The 19,454-nt window shown below is 43.9% G+C and overlaps 8 protein-coding genes across 8 annotated transcripts in view; 3 read left to right on the top strand and 5 right to left on the bottom strand.

Moving 5' to 3' along the window:
* The window catches only part of INS49_001517 (uncharacterized protein), a gene marked incomplete at both ends in the record, with an annotated part of 1,134 nt that extends 839 nt beyond the window's left edge, over window positions 1-295 (bottom strand). The window contains 2 exons of the mRNA XM_043162344.1: window positions 1-134; window positions 192-295. The exon at window positions 1-134 is cut by the window's left edge and continues 135 nt beyond it. Of these exons, the coding sequence (XP_043030850.1) occupies window positions 1-134; window positions 192-295 (238 nt within the window). The remainder of the gene's footprint in view (window positions 135-191) is intronic.
* A 951-nt stretch (window positions 296-1,246) lies between these two features.
* INS49_001516 (uncharacterized protein) lies at window positions 1,247-1,663 on the top strand (the record flags this gene model as incomplete). The annotated part of the gene is made up of 2 exons (XM_043162343.1): window positions 1,247-1,449; window positions 1,549-1,663. 2 exons carry the CDS (start codon window positions 1,247-1,249, stop codon window positions 1,661-1,663), a joined length of 318 nt encoding a protein of 105 aa, XP_043030849.1.
* A 1,031-nt stretch (window positions 1,664-2,694) lies between these two features.
* INS49_001515 (uncharacterized protein) lies at window positions 2,695-3,708 on the top strand (the record flags this gene model as incomplete). The annotated part of the gene is made up of 1 exon (XM_043162342.1): window positions 2,695-3,708. The coding sequence occupies one exon, from the start codon at window positions 2,695-2,697 to the stop codon at window positions 3,706-3,708; it is 1,014 nt and encodes a 337-aa protein (XP_043030848.1).
* Window positions 3,709-4,037: 329 nt separating this feature from the next.
* INS49_001514 (uncharacterized protein) lies at window positions 4,038-4,831 on the bottom strand (the record flags this gene model as incomplete). Its single annotated transcript, XM_043162341.1, has 4 exons — window positions 4,038-4,067; window positions 4,123-4,209; window positions 4,281-4,676; window positions 4,823-4,831. The coding sequence occupies 4 exons, from the start codon at window positions 4,829-4,831 to the stop codon at window positions 4,038-4,040; spliced, it is 522 nt and encodes a 173-aa protein (XP_043030847.1).
* A 590-nt stretch (window positions 4,832-5,421) lies between these two features.
* Window positions 5,422-6,271, bottom strand: INS49_001513 (uncharacterized protein; the record flags this gene model as incomplete). Its single annotated transcript, XM_043162340.1, has 4 exons — window positions 5,422-5,734; window positions 5,798-5,856; window positions 5,933-5,979; window positions 6,028-6,271. The coding sequence occupies 4 exons, from the start codon at window positions 6,269-6,271 to the stop codon at window positions 5,422-5,424; spliced, it is 663 nt and encodes a 220-aa protein (XP_043030846.1).
* Window positions 6,272-7,452: 1,181 nt separating this feature from the next.
* INS49_001512 (uncharacterized protein) lies at window positions 7,453-7,971 on the bottom strand (the record flags this gene model as incomplete). Its single annotated transcript, XM_043162339.1, has 2 exons — window positions 7,453-7,767; window positions 7,846-7,971. 2 exons carry the CDS (start codon window positions 7,969-7,971, stop codon window positions 7,453-7,455), a joined length of 441 nt encoding a protein of 146 aa, XP_043030845.1.
* A 1,683-nt stretch (window positions 7,972-9,654) lies between these two features.
* INS49_001511 (uncharacterized protein) lies at window positions 9,655-10,794 on the top strand (the record flags this gene model as incomplete). Its single annotated transcript, XM_043162338.1, has 1 exon — window positions 9,655-10,794. The coding sequence occupies one exon, from the start codon at window positions 9,655-9,657 to the stop codon at window positions 10,792-10,794; it is 1,140 nt and encodes a 379-aa protein (XP_043030844.1).
* Window positions 10,795-10,954: 160 nt separating this feature from the next.
* INS49_001510 (uncharacterized protein) lies at window positions 10,955-13,276 on the bottom strand (the record flags this gene model as incomplete). The annotated part of the gene is made up of 1 exon (XM_043162337.1): window positions 10,955-13,276. One exon carries the CDS (start codon window positions 13,274-13,276, stop codon window positions 10,955-10,957), a length of 2,322 nt encoding a protein of 773 aa, XP_043030843.1.
* Between the last annotated feature and the right edge of the window lie 6,178 nt (window positions 13,277-19,454).

Genomic DNA, 19,454 nt, shown 5'->3' with positions numbered 1-19,454 from the left:
AGGTTGATTGATCTGGTATAGTGTCACAAGAGACACGTAGGTTGGGACAGTCATGAAGACTTCGATAAATTTCCTGGTAGTCGATGAAGCTAGTCCTGGACACGTTTTTCAGAACGAACTTTTGGTCTTCGGCGCTGTGAGCACGAGTGTCAGCAGGGATGCATTCTAGAGGTGGCACTGGAGACTCATACCTTGCAAGGTATACATGGCTTGGTGGAAGTTCTTTCTCCTGGAGAACCTTTTCAATAGTATAGATGCGGCCTGATTGACCCTTGAGGAAATTTGGTTGGGCCATCTTGGGTGACGGCTGTCTAGAAGGGGCAGAAGAATAGCACCGCAAGACTGAGAAACGTGGTGAAAGGCTCGAACGTGAAGGAATGGCAGCAAGAAGACCAGCGGCTAGAAATTTCCTTCGGCTTTCATTACGGAGCAGAGACATGGTTAGAGCCCGAAGCATGCAAAGTGCACCGAAGAGGGGATGAACACATCAGGAATTGGTGGGGGATGGGCGGGTAACAAGCATCTACTTTTCGAAGCGCCAAAGCGCCTAATTGGGTCTGTTCTCATGTGCCGCCACGGCAAGACCTGGCCCACTAGCACTAGCAAGGAAGTCTGCTATCAATAACTGACCAGGGCTGACGGCAGCCTAACTCTACTCCCCTTGCGTGGCCACATTTTGTGGGCGCAGAATGCGACGGCTATCCTGGCTGTCGCATCCTTCACAACCAACAGTCCATTGCTAAGGCATACTCAGACAATAAAATTAGCAATTGGTAGCATTTTACGTTTTGCCGCCGGATGGCCTGCGAAATTGAGACCGAGAGAGGGGCTTGCAGTCTGCAATGCCCGCTAAACACTGTGATCTACGTATATCCGCCCTCATTGAATCCTGCACATTTGCGGCACAAGTGCGGCGCAAGCCTTGCGCGCGGAGCTGATGAACACGAATCAGCCATGAAGGCGCCGACAGCCAACATCACCAACAGCTGGGAGAAAGGGTGAGAAGGCTCGGAGCACATTCTTCTAGGGCTTTGCACGACTGGTGCTGCCGCCATATTAATTCTGATCGCTGCTGTCCGTTCTGTGGCTGCTGCTCGCTGAGTATAAATAGAGTCCTATGCTCCTCCTGATGTTGAGACAACGTTTCCATTGCTTTCAAATTATTGTTCAATTACACCTTGCTCCTCTGATTGCTTCTGCTTTCAATTCCACCTAGATTCTATCTTAATATACCCTAAAGTTCAAAATGTCTGCAAGATACGTTTCTAGCAAGCTCATCAAGAATATCTCCAAAAGCGGTCGAACATTAGCCGTTGAATATGTCGACAAAACAACGGCTTGGACTCGACCTTCTGAATTCCCTGCTTCCTCAATCAAACAAGACTTCACAGATGTTGTCCAAGAGAACATTGATAATTTTGGGACTGAGACAACGAGGGTCGCTATGAAGTACGTTGACTATCTGGATCCATTTATCACAACGATCTATTTTAATTTTAGATTCAGACTCACTCTATTATATTTTACTAACTTAGCATGGATGGACAGGGAGTCAGAGCATCAGAGTGAGAAGGACAAGCGGGTGCATTATACGGCTTATGCCCTTGACAAAGACGGGAACGTTGTTGAGACGAAGCATCTCGTCAGGCACACTGGCAAGTGATTGCCTGGCAGGACTTTGGGCGTGAGCACTGGCGTTCCGTCACTTCAGCCTGCTCTAGGCCTGCGGAAAGCTGTCTGATATACTTGCACATGGCAACGTCGGCCGGTGCCCAGTTCGTACTATGGGGTTCTGAGTGCATGTTGTTTCCAAGATCGAGAGAAGCAGAATATAGTCCGCAATTCAATCTTCTTCTAGAGATCATTGGTCGACAAATTTAAACAGGCGATAATTGCTTATGAAAAAAACTGGTCATCAGATATTGTAAACCTTAATGATGCTTTCGAAACCTTGGGAGCCCATATATTTCTCTCCTTCTTTCCCCCTTCTCTCATCATCACCAAAAGACGTGTAAGCGATTGTTTCTTTATTATTCTGATATGGAAATTGGTAAGTCTTGCCTGGATGTGGGACCTGGCCCAGGATCCAGACAGCTGGCAGCATCCCTAAACCTGGTACCTGGTGACGCGCTCATATCTGCTAGGCAAGTTTAGCGAGGCGTGCCAAGCTTAGCAAAACGCATGTTCGCTTCCCAGGCATTAAGACATTCAGATTCTGACCTAAAAACTATTCCAGATCCCAGGCTCACTGCACAGTTGAGGCGACTATACAGGTTGTTCAGCAGTCCGGCAGCTGTAAGTGACCTCATTTCAATGTGCCTGAATTGTGGATGGGGTACAAAAAAAGCGGTGTAAAGGTATTTTAGGCCCGTTAACGTTGCCGCTTCCGGGTACCTTTTTCTTCAAGGGCCTAGCTATCGGACAACGCACCTTAAACTCTGTCACAACTCTTAATATTGTAAAATCAGCTGCTTCTAACGGTCGAACAGACGACGGGTAGTCTATGTCTCGAGTCAAATACAAGGGGGACAGGCTTTTGCAGCTCACTCTTCGTTGAAGTTGTTCAGCTCTCAGCAGACTGCCGCGGACCACATAACAGTAGCACTTTTCAGCCCTTGGAGGGATTCAGAACGGCCATCTAGCACTTAGTTAAGAGATTCCGGTTGGCGTAATCAACCGTCGACAAGCCGGAAGATGCAAGAAGAGCCGCCAGTCCTGCACAAAGCACCGCCGCTTGACCCAGCATGGCTCCAACACGAGCAAGAAGCCAACCTCCTGGCCCCAAAGCCACCCATGGACCCCCTCGTCAGACAACAAGTCTACGCAGCACAGTGCCGTGAGCGCAACGGCGCCATGATGGCCCCCGGGGCAAGAGACCACCACCTCGCGCAGGGCATCAAGACGCAGACGACGTGTGTGCCCTCGACCCTGGACGGGTATGACATCCCCATTCTGCAGTACGACCGGATCTCGGGGCCCGAGCCAGGGTGGGTAGCCATATACTACCACGGCGGCGGTCTGCTCGTCGGTGAAGCCGACAGCGAGGACGTGAGCTGCCGGCGCATCCTTAAAGACACGGAGTCATTCCTCCCCGGGCTGCGGCTGTACTCGGTCGGGTACCGGCTCCAGCCCGCTCACCAGGCGACCACCATCGTACAGGACTGCGTCGACGCGTTCGATTTCGTCACCGGGCACCACCCGCAGGCAAAGGTCCTTGTGGTTGGCTCATCGAGCGGCGGCCAGCTCGCCGCGCTTGTGACGCAGCGGATGCCGAAGGCGAGCTTCCACGGCGTCATCCTGCGCTGCCCGGTAACTAGCGACGCGTTCAGCGGGAGGGAGTACGTCCCGGAGGGCCTCCGGAATCTGCACACCAGTGCATGGGACAGAAGTTTCGACACGAGTCTCCTGGGTTTCATGAAAAGGGACCTCCCCAGAGACGGGCTAGAGAGAATGCCGCTTGAAGCTAGGGAGGAGAGCTTGAAGGGGATGCCGAAGACGTGGATTCAGGTGTGCACGAATGATGTGTTGTACTCGGACGGGGCGTGCTATGCGACGGTCTTGAGGAATGCCGGGATCGAGGTCAGGATCGATGTTGTCTGCGGATGGCCACACACGTTTTGGTTGAAGGCTCCGCACTTGCAGAGGGCGCTTGAGGCGGATACGGCAATGCTTGAAGGGTTGGCTTGGATAGCCGGGCCGACCGATTGATACCTTGTTGAAGCCCGCAGTGTACATCTCTGGCCTCCCTTAGTCTGTACGTTCCAGCTGGTTGTACCCAATTTGCCGACACACTCGGAGCTGTGATGTTGGCTCCAATCCCTGGGAGACCTGTGACAAGTTAAAGCAGGCCTGAACTCCGGTTTGGAATCAATGGCATTCTGAACAACGGCAAACAGCGTCAACGGTGCACATGGATGCGTAACATGTGATGAATGACTTGGATTCTTGCTCATGCCGTCCATCTCACTTCTCCTGTCTCTCCGATCCCGATATCTACAATGCTAGCGTACACAAAGGGAAGGCGTAGTCCATGTCCTCTATAGCACGGAGAGGTCGCCGAATTTTTCCTATGACCGACGTTAGCAAAGATGGCTGCGGGGCGGTGTAGGGAGGTGAACGCACCTTGTATCCGGGGACGCCCCAGCGGCCTCTGGAAACCAGCTTGGAGGTCTTCTCGTCGATCGAAGGCTCAGCGGCGGCAACATCGTCCTGTAGATATCCATCAGCATCTTCAACTCTCCTATCACTTCCCCATCCCCGATCCTCAGCCGTGTACATACCACAGTGAGGTCCTCGAAGGGCCTAGCCTGCTCGATGTTCTGCAGCGTCTTGGTGAGGTCCTGCAGCTCGAGGTCGACCTTCTCCTTGGTGGCCTGGGCGTTCTTGACGGCCTCGGCCTCGAACGTGTCGATGGCCTTGAGCTGGCGGGAGATGTCGTAGGTGGCGGGCTTGAAGGCCTTGAAGCGCTTCTCGATCTCGTCGACGACGGCCTGGTTCTTGAGCGTGGAGCGGTACTGGGCGAAGTCGACGGCCGTGGGGAGCTCGGACAGCTGCTGCACCTTGCGCTTCGCGTTGTCGTTGCGCGACTTGAAAGCCTGCAGGGACGCGACGGTCTGGCCGCGCAGGCCCAGCGAGGTCGTCACTTTGGCCCAGTCGAGCTTCAGGGCTGCGGATCGCTGCGCGGGAGAGGGCGGGAGAAATTAGCTCAGGATCTTTCCCGTTTTGCGGTCCCGCCGGGGGAGCTCGGGGATGGCGACCGGGGAGACGGTCATCGAGGACGAAAAGGCATCTGTGCGAGTCGATTGAGGGGATAGTCACTTACTGCGGCCATCTTTGCGGTTGATATGTGGAATCAAGGGAGTGGAGAGTTTGAGGCACGCGGTTCAAAGCGGACGGAGGTTGACGATGACGGTTTCGGTCCGGCCAAAGTCGCAGCGGGTCACGTGATTGAGCTCAGCGGATGAAACCGGGGGAAACGACCTGCAGCCAACACGCTTAGATGCTCTACCTGGACAAACTGATGGGAAGTAATTGATACGAAGCAACTCATTAATGACATTGAACATCGATTTCTTGGCAGGACTGGTATCCGGCATTGGCTGGCATTTCACTTCGTGCTTCATGGAGCTCGAACCTTTGGTCACTGGTCGCCATCCGCCGGCATGCCCAAGTCACAGCAGGTCCAGAAACCGAGAGACGGACGTAATCATTTCAAAATTAATTGGTCAAGTGCATGGTGTTTTCATTTTTGAGTGCATCACTCCCGGGAATCGACTCCGACTAATCTGATGTGCTCCAAACCGGCCCCTTCCGGCCCCGAGTCCACGCAGAACAGGAGAGGTACTAAACGACATGATCCCTTAACGCTTCCATGCACCTCATTCAGTACCAAAAGAGACTAAGTGTGAGGATGGGCGGGTTTTAGATGCTCAGAGCCATGATGGAGTTGACAATGTCGTTGTCATTCTCCTTCAGCGCCTTGATGGCCTTCTTCCGTGATACGTTGGCCTGGGTCATGACGAGCTCGATGTCCTTGTCCTCGATACCCTCGGCGTCGACCTCTTCACCGTCATCCTCCTCCTCCTCCTCCTTCTTGGCCTCACCACCCTCGACGGCCTTGCTGGACTCGCCGTGGTCGTGGCCAGCGTGGTCGTGCTCGGCCTGGGCGAGCTGCTGGGCGGCGGCGGCCTGGGCGGAAGCGTTGAGGTCCTCGATCTTGGCCTCACCGAAGACGCTGTGAGGAGTTGGGATTAGTCTTGTGTTGAGCGAGGGGCATGTGGTTTTGTGGGGCACTCACATGTACGTGTTGCTGTTAGGAGACTTGTACACCTCGGGGTTGTTGATCACGAAGAGGATCTATAACATCGCGCGGTTAGCCATCTTCTGTTGTCTGCGCATCCTGTGGCTGCTGGCAGTTTGTTTCCAATGACACAGAGGCGCCACTCCTTTTGCGCAGCACATGTTCCCATGCCCCGCCAACTGTCCCCTCTTCCTCTCCCCCCCCCCCCAAACCGGGCGTAGACTCACGTTCTTTGGTCGGCGGAGGGTGACACGGGTGATGCCCCTGGATGCGGGTCAGGTGCAGCTTCTCCATGGCCTTGCGAGCCTTCTTCTCGTTGCGAGAGTGGATGACGGCGGTAGAGCCGGCGGGCAGGCTGGAGTCGCCCGCCTCGATCTCGGAGTCGGAGCTGTCATCGTCGGCGCCCTCCTCGACGGAGACGTTCTTGGTAGGCTCCTCGTCCGGAAGCTCCTCGACTCTAGGGTTGGCCATTTTCGCGACTGTCTTCTGCTTCTGCGAGGTTGGGGAGGGTTGGTCAGCTCAGTCAAAGCTTGGTCGTGCAGCTGGGTCGAGTGACCGCGGGCGCCAGAAGCGTAGCAGGAGCGTAGCCTTCCACAAAATTCAATCGGGCAGACCCCACACAATGCAGAAAGCCGCTGGGCAGACGGCGATTTCCAGTTGATGATTGTCGGGGACCGCCTGGTCCTACGGGTGCCAAAATTGCATGACGAGTAATTGAGATCCCAGAGACTCACCTGCAACAATATCTACCCCAAAAGGTCAAGGTGGCTCGTCGTTAGAGTGGCGGGAAGGTGATGGACTGACTGACTGGAGGGGGGTTTGGTTGATGCAGAGCTCTCAAATTGTCCCTGGCAATTCTGCCACGAAGCCCTAGCCACGCTAACCCGATTCAGCAGCCGACCTTTTGGGGAAGCTTTTGTATTGTACGTCCGTACTGCGTTGAACAACGACTGGGTTTCGCAGTTGCCCAGGCAGACAAACATTTAATCACTGGCTACGTAGCAGATACAATAACTCAGACACTCGGATAAAGAGAGGGTCTCGCTCGCCCAGATCACATCATAGCTACCTTAAGATGCCTTACGCTGTGGGCACCCAGATATCTGTGGTTCCTTTGTGACCGGGATGCGCGTTTGAAGCAGCCCTCCGGCCTCAGTCTCTCATGACAACGTCAGAGGCACAAGGACGTATCGAGAATTACAGCTCCGAGGGGCAGGATGCTCTGCTTTCGATGCTGCCTGGGTTTCGCGCCGCGTAGTGCTCGTTCACTTTGATTACAAAACTTTAGAACTGTTGGTTGGTTGGTATCACAATAATTTGGTTTGGACCATGACGAGTGGTCTTGATTCTCGGTTTCTGAATTTCCCTATCATTGACGCCGGCCACCTTTGCCTTTTTGGAGGTGATATGTTCCGTTAAACGCAGCAAAGAAAACCCAGCGGCCCAAAATGCTGTCGTGTTGGTTGTTGTGTTCATGCAGTGCCGTCCAGAATACCGTCACCCTCTAGTAGAACACCATCCACCATCGTCCAGCCAGCCGCGCAATGCACGCGACCGCCATCGTCGCCGACCCGATCCCTCACATGCTTGCCCTGACGCGCGAAACCCGAACTCTTCGATGTCTGTCGTTTGCCGAGGTTGGCGGGGTTTGCTTATGCGGAGGCCTTGACCTTGGCGACGGCCTTGCGCTCCTCGAATCGTCGCTGCTTCTTGAGGCGGAGGACCTTGAAGCGGTCGAAGTCGGTCAGGGCCGATCGCTTGGCCTGCTGGGCCTTGGTCTTGGCCCAGTTGGACGCCTTCCACTTGCTGTCGATCTCGGCCTTCTCCCAGAACTTCTTGACGGTTGGCGTCCGCGCGCCCCGGGGCAGGTTGGCAACCACGAGGTCGGAGAGCAGGACGTTGGAGAAGGAAACGGCTTGTCGGGGAACAGCGAGGGCGGCATCGGAGGCGGGACCGTCAACCAGGGCCTGTGATATCATCCAGTGTCAATCAATACGTCCTCCTTCCACATCCAGGTTCTCTCAATCGCAGGGGCGTCAACGTACGCGCTTGTGGTCGATGATCTCGACAATGGTGGCCAGGCGGCCGGCCGAAGGACCCTCCTGGATCAGGACGACACGGCCGACCTCAACGAGGCGCCACTTGGGAGCAGAGATGGTCGCGTCACCCATTTTCGACGAAGTTCTGTGTGCGGGGGGTATACTGATTAGAAGGACAGTTCGGCTGGGTCGTCGGTACAAAGAAGAGAGAGCAGTGTCACGTACTGATGTCGAGTGCTGGAGGTTGTGAGGTGAGTTGGTCGTTATCAAAATTCCCCTGTCGGCGTTGGCGATCCGCTGTTAGCAGTAATGGGTGGATTGATTTTGCGAGAGAGCCGGCGCGATTTGTGCTGCGCTGGGTCCGTGCACGACGGCGAAAAGTTTTCGCTCCTTCCGATGCGAAAGTTTGCGCCGGTTGCGCTTGCCTGCAGTTTAGCTGCAGTTTAGCTGCAGCTCAGCAGTGAACAGGGGGCGCAACCTCGGGAAACCAGCAGTCACCCACCCACTGCTGCCACTGACTGGCAGCCTGTGTACCTAGGACCCCGCTGGTGCTGCCCCAGCAATTGATTCATTAATATTGTGATGTTTGTTTACTTTCTTCAACCAGGCCTCCCATTCAGACACTCAAGGATTTGTCAGATTGTGGCGTGACCGCAATAAGAGTTCAGTTCTTTATTTTGTAGACCAGAGAGAGAGATGCATCAGTCTCTTCTCTCCGGCTGTAGGCGAATCCTTATACGGAGAGCAGCGCTGTTGTCCCGTCGCAACGCCAGTTGCCCAGTCGCCATGGGACGTCATCCCACTCTCCAGGTCCTGAATTGTCTCGCTAAACCCATGTGGCACTCTCTTTCGCACTCTCTTTGAATCAATGACTACCGTGCTGTGTACAAGAGGATCCGCATCTATGCGGGACCGGTTCTATCCCCAGAACTTCAGCCTGAGGTTCCACAAACCGCGCCTCGGTCGGAGTTAAAGCAGGGCTCGTTGCAGTCAGTCAGTTCAGTCTGACTGCAACTTCGAGTTCGCCTGCTTACAGATGGGGCTCAAGCATGAGACACGCCTTGCCACGGGCAAAGATGCTAACACGCTCTTCACCTTCCTGGTCCAACCAGATACCGGACAGCAAAAGGACCGTCTGCAGATAAATGATGATTATTGCAGACAGTAAGGATCTGGCCAGGCTGCCCTCAGGATCTGGTGATGCTTGCCGAACCCTGCACCGCAACTTGACATGCTCCAAGCACAGACACGGGAAACTCGCCGCCGGCCAGGGCCTCTGTTGGTCTCTGCCGGCTGGGTGGCTGCAGCACTCAATCCCAATCGAGGCCTAATTCGCATCCCAAAGTCTCAGGGTGGCACAGCCCAGCCCAATTAACGAATCTTCGGGATGGATGCTGTCCCGCTGTGAGATGCAGAGAGGGCTGCTGTGGCTGAAGTTTGCCCAGCCCGCCATCTACGCGAGTCTTCCCACCTTCACGGGTCCTGCCACGCCCCCGATGGCGATTGCCTTTCGATCCGGCTCCTGGCATATCTACAGGCCTCGAGGCTTTCTTGGCGTCTTGCGCACGTCAGTTCACGCAACACTGCTCGAAATGCAGCTCGCGAGATTTCCATTTCATTTCAGCGAAGACATCTGATAACCCACATTTTCCGGCTTACAAGCTGGGTCTGTGTTGAATCTTTTTCAGCTGCCTATAAAGGGGCTAGGGCGGGCACCACCAGCAAGTACCCGGTGCCTTTATCACATCCACCCTCACTTCTATTTCACATATCAAGACGACATTACGCACCACGGGAAGATTACCATCTGACAACATGGGCGACCCCTTCCTTGATGACCAAAACATCAGTACCGAGGACGTCGTCTTCACAAAAGCCGACGGCGAGCTGCAGAAGCTCGCATGGCGTCTCAACGGCAAGGCATGGGCTGCCCCCATGAGCATTGACGACTACGTAGCCCGGGAGACACACTTGTCGCAGCAGGCGCTGTCCAAAGACGGGCGTTGCATCTACTGGGTCTTATCCCACAAGGACGACCCTACTCACATTGTTGCTTCGTGCGAGTCCGTTGAAAAGACCGTCTTCATCGCCGGACGCGGCACAGGCATCAACGACGGCTTCGTGGAAGCAAAGGCTTATGCTATCGCCAGTGTGTATACAAACCCCAAGTATAGGCGATTGGGGATGGCTGCATACATGATGGAGAAGCTCCAGGAGCACATGGACGCCGACAGTGAGTGCAGTGCGCTGTACAGCGATATCGGCAAAATATACTACGCCAACCTTGGCTGGGCCGTCTTTCCCTCAGATCAGGCGACCATCTACCTGGAATCAGAGGACTTCAAGCTCCCAGAGCACCCGGCGACAAGATATCTCACTTTGGGCGAGCTGGAGCCGCTGTGCGACAAGGACGTGGCCGCAGTCAAGGCCAAATTCCAGGCACTCGCCGCTGACCACAAGAAGACACACGTGGCCTTCTCGCCCAACTATCCGCAGATCGCATGGCAGCTGGCCCGGGAGCAGTTCATGGCTGGCGTCCTGCACAAGCGCGAGATCAAGCACCGAGGTGCCATCACACATAGCCGCAAGGCCTGGATGTATTGGGATCACGACTGGCGCGAGGGCAAGCTTAAAATCATGCGGATCGTCACTCTTGACCACGACCCGGAGACAGGTGTGAAGGTCATGGAGGAGCATAAGATCGTCGACGTCTTGGAGCTGCTGCGGGCGGCAGCTGCGGAAGCCACCGAGTGGGGACTGCGGAAGATTTTGATCTGGAATCCCGACCCGACTGTGACTCAGGGGATCAAGGGCTTCCATAACTACCATGAGGATGATGTTGATGTTATCTTTGATGAGAGGTACGAGGGCTCAATCCCGAGTCTCAGGTGGAAAGGGGGAAGGAGCACGGAGAACACGGTGTGGGAGGACAATTCTTACTACGCATGGTGCTGATTTTTGTATGGAGGTGGTAGTGTTTAGGGTATAGCCGGCGTTTTGGAAGCCACGGATCAGAAGAAATACCGGTGGGCTGGTTCTGTATTATGAGCTCTTGATATATAAATCGTACTACCTGCGCCTCGCTTCCGAGACCAACCATACCCGAGAGCAATACCTAAATCCCAACCTCGGATATAATCGCATCAAGGACATCGCCAAATCCCATATCTATTGCTGCGACCATGCCCTCGAGGATCGGGCCCTGCTCGTCCAAGAATCCGGTCCTCCACGTCTTATTCCAGCCAAACACGCCTCTCATCAACTCTTTCACACATCGCCTGGCGTCACTCTCCCGCTCTGGAGGATCATCCAGGTACGCGTCAAGTACTCCCCGCATTAAAACGCTGATAGAGGCATTATATGTGTCCATCGTGGCGGGCTTGATAGCATCCTGGCTCCTTCCCCATATGGAATTCCTCTCTTCATCATCCAGCGGCTTCGGGTCGCCCTCCCGCAGCTCCTTTTTCAGGCGCTTCCTCTCCCTCGCACTGAGCCGCGAGCCGACAGCAGAGCTGACCATCCTCTCCAATCTCGTCCTCACGGGATGCGGGAGATGAATGTCCACGACATTCAGGTGCCGCTGGATCTGCTCTCTCATGATGTGGAATGCCCTGTTGTCCTTGGTCCATTTCGTAACCGTCGACACCCACAGGCTCAACACATCCTCCTCGCACCCCCGCTCCTCGGCCAGCTCCCTCGCGCACCTGGTGATCTCTTCTACTGTCTGGGTGATGGTGATGCCGATCACCGCATAGCGAACCTCTCTCCAGAGAGCCTCCCACAGAACCAACTGCACGGTCTCGCTCAGAGCTTCCTGGACCTCCAACTCCAGGAGAACCACGTGGTAGAGGGCGTCGCTGGTGGTGAGGGAAGGATGGACGTCATACTTGTCGTCAATATCTACGCAGCCTTCGACATGGACGAAGTTCTCATCAAACGGGTGGATGATCACCACATTCAATGGCGGGCCCGTCCATTTCTGGCACAAGTCCACAAACCAGGCCACTATCCCATACTCCTCCTGCCCGACCGAACCGATGGAAATATACACCATCAGCCCCCCCAGGTGCTGCACGAGAGTGAGGAACAGATCCCACAGCTTAGGAAGCGATGCGTTGGCCGCGGAGAAGGACCTCAGGCCCAGCCCGGCCCTCTGCAGGACCGCTGGCCGCTGCTGGACCATTTGGAAGACGATGGACGCGACGGCGCTTTGCGCCGTCATGCCCCGGGCCCAAAGCAGGAATACGGACACGACGTTGGGGGACTCGTTGCGCACCTGCGTGACCCACTGCAAGCACGTTGCGGCGTCCGGGGCGTCGCACTCGGCCTGTACTATATTCGTCTTGTGCGAGAACTTGCTCGGGACGTACTGCTGCTCGATGGACAGCCAGCGTGCCCAAGCCGCCGAGGATGTTATCTTAAACGTGGCGGCGAGCTCTTCGTGGTAGGATGCCTCAATCTCGAAGCCGTGGAAGAGGGCCCTCTTCATGTCGAGGAGGTAGGGCGACACCGCGATGTCGGGGACATCGGACAGGCAGCCCTCATTGTGAGTGCGCCGTATGGACAGGTCGACCCGGTGTCTTGCCATGCTCTGGCTCTGGGTGACTTGTAACAGGATAGCGCTGGCGTATGCGTCTTTATCGATGGTCTGTTCGAGGGACTGGATCCGCGCCACGAGGCGGCCGAACTGTAAGTCAAAGGGCCTGGTGAAGTTTCCGAAGAACTTCCGGTAGTTCTTTTGCTTGAGGTAGATGATAAACTCCTGCAAGAACTCGAGAATTGCCGCATAGAGCTGTGATACGAACTGTAGTATTCGCGTCGTGGGGAATATCTGTCTGTATAACTCGACCCGGGGCAAGTTTATGCCGATCTGGCTCATGACGTCCGTGAATCTAAACAAGGTGTCGTAGTGGCTCTTTGCCATGACAAGAACAAATTTCAGGCTGCCCCAGATCAGCGTCATATATCCGAAAGCACATTGTGAGAGAACGTCAAAGACTCCCGAGTAGTGGCTCAGCGTGTCGACGAATCTCGCGATTTGGCGTTGCTCGAGCACATTTGTCTGTGCTCTTTGGATGCCGATGGCCACCTTGTGCAGCTCTGTGACTGTCGAGGAAGGCGAGAGGATATTGTCGAGATCATCGGTCTTGAGTACCTGCTTTAGTTGCAAAATGGCATCGTGGTAGGCATCGACGGCATGCCTACGAGTTGTACTTAGATACGTCCACGCATGGGCTACGATGTGGCTCGCGCACTGAATATGCTTGTCTGTTTCTTCCTTGTCCGGCTTTGGCGCCGAATCCGAGAACCTCCGGACAACCTCATCTCTTGCAGTCCAGCCATCTGCTCTCGAGGATAGCGTAGATTGGAAGGATTCAACATGAGCGAAAGGCCGACGTTCAGGCGGCCGGGACGCCGCCAAGGGGCTGGAAACCATGTTGAACGAGTGCTTGCTCGACTTTCACATGAAGCGCCGCCCATCACTGAAAGAATAGTTTGTCACTGGCAAAACAGCGCGAAAGAGTAAAAGAAAGAGAGGGCTTGGTGAGGGCTTCGCGGCATGAGAGAGAGACACGGGGGAGGAAGCCTGCGACCAGGACATCGAGAGCACCCTCTGGTACCCTCAGACACCCACTCGGGCCATCTGTCAAGCTGGGAGCCGCCAGAAATGAAGAAGCGCCAAGGGATCAATATTGCATCTTGTGCAACTCGAGGTGTTCCCAGGACACTGGTTCCAGGCCCCGTTGGCGTCCCGTCGTGCCCTCGCCAGGAGAGGTAAGCCCGTGCCATGTCTTCTGAATTGAGACATTGTTGCTCGCATATGGTCCAATGGAGAAGCCATGCCTGCACCTGCAACATTCCATAATGTAAACTAGCCCGACCGTTCCATCGAGGCTGCTGACTGCCGACCCAGAGGACACTCTTCGAGGTTGTTTGAGCCTCAAGGAATGACATGACCCACTCCATGACCCACTCCATGACCCAAGCGTGCGGTAGACGGACCTGGCACTCAAGTCTCGAACGACAATCTGACATGGGAGGGCTGACGGGTGGGGAAGATGGGACCTCGTCTCCATATTGGGTGCTGGAGTCAAGAGATGAACTCGGAATATTTCCAGCGTTGGTATCGCCACGCGGGGCCCTGCTAATCTATCCGACGGAGTGCAGCGATGTGGTCAGTAGTGATTCTCTCTCGTGAGCGTAGTAGGCCAGATCAGCACAAAGATGTACTCGACCTGTCTCTCGAAACGGGCTGCAGCAGCTGTGTGCATTATATGCGAGGCTACAAAGGCTACAAAGATGCATGTCACATGCAGGCCGACCTGTCTGATTGTTTCGACAGTGTGCACAGGAGCCCCGGCGCCTACTCTCATATGCAATCAAACGTTCCATTTTGGCGCTAGTAACCTGCACATAATACCTCATACTAAAAATTGTATATACTTGTTATGCCGTTAGTTAATACCCTTAATATTATTAATTTATGCATTAATTAAGGTTATTATTACCACTAAAAGCTTATATATAAACTATTATATATAATAATTACCCTTAAATATAATTTCTTGCCCTTTAACTTATTATTAAAGTTTATAAAAGCTATTAATACCTTATTAAAGCTTTAAGGAAATATATTAATACTAAGCATTATTTATTTATATATAATTATAGCTAATAAAAGTATTTATATATTATAAAGCCTTTAAGTAAAGTTATTATTATTAATACTTTAAAGTTAATTTTATATAATAATTGCAAGCCTTTAAATTATAACCCTTATTATTAATTATAATTCCAGCTTAAATATTACATTATCATTAATAATAATTCCTTAAAGCTAATAAATATAATACTTATAAAAAAATATTATATTTATAACGTTTAGCAATCTTTTTATAAAAAAGATTTAAATTATTATTAAGCTAAAGGCAAAGCCTTTTTTATTATTATTAGCAAAGCTTGCTTAAAAGTTATTAATAAAAAGGAAGCTATTATTATTAAAGAAAATATTCTTAAAGCCATTATTATTATTATTATCGCTAAAAAGCAATCCTATTAAAGATAATAAAAAAAAGTTAAATTCCTTATCTTATAATAATAAAAATCCCTTTATTAACTTTTTTATTAATCCTTTTATTATTAAAAATAATAATATTTAAAAAATTATTAAAAAAGCTATTATTAATAGCTTTCTTAATAAAAATATTAAAATTAAGTTATAAATAAATATTAAAGTTGCATTTTTCTTTTTCTTAGTTAATTTAATTAATTAATTTAAGAATATTATTTTACTTATTTTCTTAATAAAATATTTAAAAGAGCAATATAATAAATTTAGCGGGTTTTTTATTAATTAGCTTAATAAATAGCTTAAAAAGTTTAAAAAGCAAGTTTTTAATAACTTTAAAAATTATTAAGTAAAGCATAAATTTTTTATTATAATAATATAATTAAAGAAAGGCAATACATTAAAACTTTTATATTTTAATTAATAAATAATAAATATAAATATTAAGATTATTTAAATATTAATACATAATTTTATAAAGTAAGTTAAAAATAAGGCAATATATACTTTAATTATTATATATTTCTTTTAAATATTTCTTACTTTTTATATTGTTTTAAGGCGCTAATAAGGTTTAATTATATTATTATTAATCTTTAAGGGCTTTATTAATATTTAATTTTATAACATTAAAGATATTATTATTATAAAAGCAAAAGAAAATAATTTATTTTAAATTAAGTAGTTTAATATTAAGATTAATAATATTTCTTAATTAAGCAATTAATTAAGTTTCTTAGCAAGATTTATAAAAATTAACATTATGCAAGAAGTTATTATTATTTAAAAAAATGTTAAAATTAAGTTATTTATTTAATTAAGTTAATAGCTAAAGTATTATAATAAAGGATATTATTTTAATTGTAAAAGGGAGTTAAAATTAACATTATAATGCTTTATTAAGGGAAATAAAATATATTTACTCTTTATATATAAGGATTTACTTAAGTAAGCTAATTTAATTAAGAAATAATAAAAAAAAGCTTTTTTAAATTATATTTTTAAAAGTATATATAATTAAGTATTATTTCGCTTAATTAATTAAAAATAAGATAATTAAGTTAAAGTATTTAATATTCTTTTAATCCTTAAGTTAAATAATAATGTTTTCTTAATTATATTAAAGTGCTTAAATAAAGCTAATATATTTAAGTTGGGAAGGGGTAATATAAGCAGCGGGAATATTATTAATATTAATAAAGGTAATAATAATAATAATTAACTTATATTAATACTTATAAATACCCTTAATGGCTATTTAACGCTTTAATAATTAGCTTTATTGCTATTAATATTATGGGCAGCTAAGCATATATATATATTGCTTATAGCTTTTTCTTTTATTAAAATGCTAATAATAAAGATTATTTTACCTTTATTATATTATTTATTAATATTTTTATTATTCTTAATAATGCTTAATAACTTTAAGGGTAATGAATTATTAAATAATTTTCTTTAATATATATATTATTAAAAGGCGTGGCATTATTAAAAAAAGCAGAAAATAAGTTGCTTAATTATAAAGCTTTAAAATATAAGCTTAAGCATGCTTAAAAACCTTTTAATATAATTAAATAAGTAATTTATTAATTATTAATTTAAAAAGAATTTAAAAAGCTTTTTTTATTAATATATAAAGGATTTTATATAAGAATATAATATATTAAAGGAAGGTATATTAAGCTTGTTAATATCCTTAGGGGTAATTAAAAATTATAAAGATAATATTATTGCTAAAAATAATTAATTATAGCTTATTTATTATATATAAAAAGATATTTTAAATATTACTTTTATTATTATAATAATAATAAGTAAAAAGTAATAAAGTTAATATTAATGCTTATAATATAATAAATTTTATAAACTAGCTTAACTTATTTATACTTATTATGCTTTAATATAAAATATTAATTTTCTTTATAAATTTTCTATTAATTATAATAATAATATTATAAATAAAAAAATAAAAAGTTAAATTATTTAATATAAAAATTATATTATATTTATAATTCTTTTTAATAATATTATAATAATTTAAAGTTAATATATATATATATATTATACTTATCTTAATTTATACCTTTCTTAATTATATAAACTACCCTTTTTATTATTTTTTATTTAATAATAAAAAGCTTTTAATATTTTAAAGTAATAATAATTAAATATATTATATAATTAAAAGGTTATAAGTTTAATTTTATTATTTTAAATTATTAAAAAAATTATTATTATTAAACTCTTTTTTATTATTTAATAATATTTATTTATTATCTTTTTATATTATTAATATTTAATAAAATAATTTTATAAAATATAATTATAACTTATAAATAGCCTTAATATTTAATAATTAATTAATATACTTTTTATTTAAATTAAAATTAATTTAATTTAATAATTTTATATTAATGCTAGCTTTTTATTTAATTACTTTATTATAAGTATTAACTTATATTTTCCCTTATTTATAAAGTTATTACTTTTTAATAAAATATATTAATTATTAATTTAGCTTATTAATTAATTAAAATAATTATAATTAAATTAAATATATAATAAAAAAGTTATAAATTTAATTATAAATATATTAATTAAGTATTAAGCTAGCTTATAATTAATATACTTTTTATATATACTTTTTTATTTTAATTATTTAAGGTAATTATCTTTTTAATATTATATATATATAAAATATTGCTTATTAAATAATATAAAAATAAGGTTATTTAATATATAAATTGTATTATATATATAATTTTTTTAATAAAAATATAAAAAAATAAAGTTAATTATTTAAATATTAAGTATATTAATATAATGGATTATTATTTTATATATTAAGTATATTTAATTGCCTTTAAGGTAAAAACCTTTTAATAAATATTTAAAAATAAATAATATATTATTTAATTTATTTAATTAAGCTTTTTTTTATAATATATATTTTATAAATATATGCCTTATAATTATTAATATATATTATATTATAATTAAAATATTATAATAAATTTAATTAATAAATATAACAATATATATTATTAAAAGTATTTAAGTTATTTATATATTATAATGCTTATAATAATAATTAAAGCTTAAAAAATATATATATTATTAATATATATATTAAAGTATATAATTAATTAATTATTTAATTAATTTAAGCTTGCTTTAATTTAAGAATTATAGCCTTTTAAAAATAACTTTAAATTGTTTTTATATTTAAAGCAACTTTATATATTAAATTAATAAAAAACTATTATTAATTCTTATAATATTAAAAGTAATAATAAATATACTTTTTTAAATTATTAAAAAATGCCTTAATTAAGTTAAGATTAAATAAATATAAAAGTAAATACTTAAGCTAAATGCTAACCTTATTATATATTTATTAAAGGTTTTTATAAAAATAAAAATTAATATTATTTATTATTAATATTAAGTTAAGCCTTAAAAATAATAATATCTTAAATAAAACTTTATTTTTAATAAAGTTAATAAAGCCTTAATTATTTATATTACCTTTATATATAAATAAATTAAGTATATTTATAATTATAAATATTAAAAGCACTTAATATATATATATATAATTTTTATTATTATTAAATATAAATTTCTTTAACTTAATACTTTTTAGTAATTATTTTATATATTATAACTTATTTCTTTTATTTATATTAAACTTATTAATAAAGATAAATTAATTTATATAAAGTTTTTAAGTTTTAATAATTTAATTAACTTAAATAAGGTAATTTTATTAAATAATAATTATATTTATAATCTTTTTATTTTATTTAATTCTTTTAAATATTTAATTAATAATGCTTTAAAAAATAAATAAATTAAAGTTATTTAATAATTATTATTATATTTTAATTTTAATATAAATTATTCTTTAAAATAAAATAATTAAGAAAAGCTTAAGTAATAAAAATATATATTAAAAAGAATAAATATTTAAAATTTAAATAATATATATTATAATAAAAGTTAATTAATTAAATAGCCTTATATAAATTGCTTAGCTTAATAATAATATTAAATATTAAATTCCTTTTCCTTAGCTTTTAAATTTATTAATTAAAGTACTTTATAATCTTTATAATAATGGCATTATTTACTTAATTAATATTTAATAGCTTTTAAATTATATAAAGCTTTAAGGGGGTTAAGTAATAAAATATAATTATAAAATTATTATAAATTAATTTATAATAATTAAAATATATGGTATAATAAAAAGCATGGCGTTATAAGGGTTGTAGGATAAGCAATTATGCTTAATAGTTAGAAAGGGCACGGTATGATAAGTGCATATGATTTTTGGTGTGAGGTGTTATATGCAGGTTATTAGCGTCAAAATGGAACGTTTGATTGCATATGAGAGTAGTGCACCCCTGGCGTTTCCACGCCCGCATCAAACGCCAAGATCCCTAGGTCCCCACCGTCAAACCTTCTGCAATGCGAAGCCAGCGTCAGAAGATTTGGGAAAGGGGCAAATCACCATCGACAGCTATGATCATCAAACCTC

This window comes from Diaporthe citri, assembly GCF_014595645.1.
Source record: "Diaporthe citri strain NFHF-8-4 chromosome Unknown scaffold_1, whole genome shotgun sequence".
Lineage (NCBI taxonomy): Eukaryota > Fungi > Ascomycota > Sordariomycetes > Diaporthales > Diaporthaceae > Diaporthe > Diaporthe citri.
Note: the sequence above shows the minus strand (reverse complement) of the source record. Positions and strands in the feature narration are given on the sequence as shown.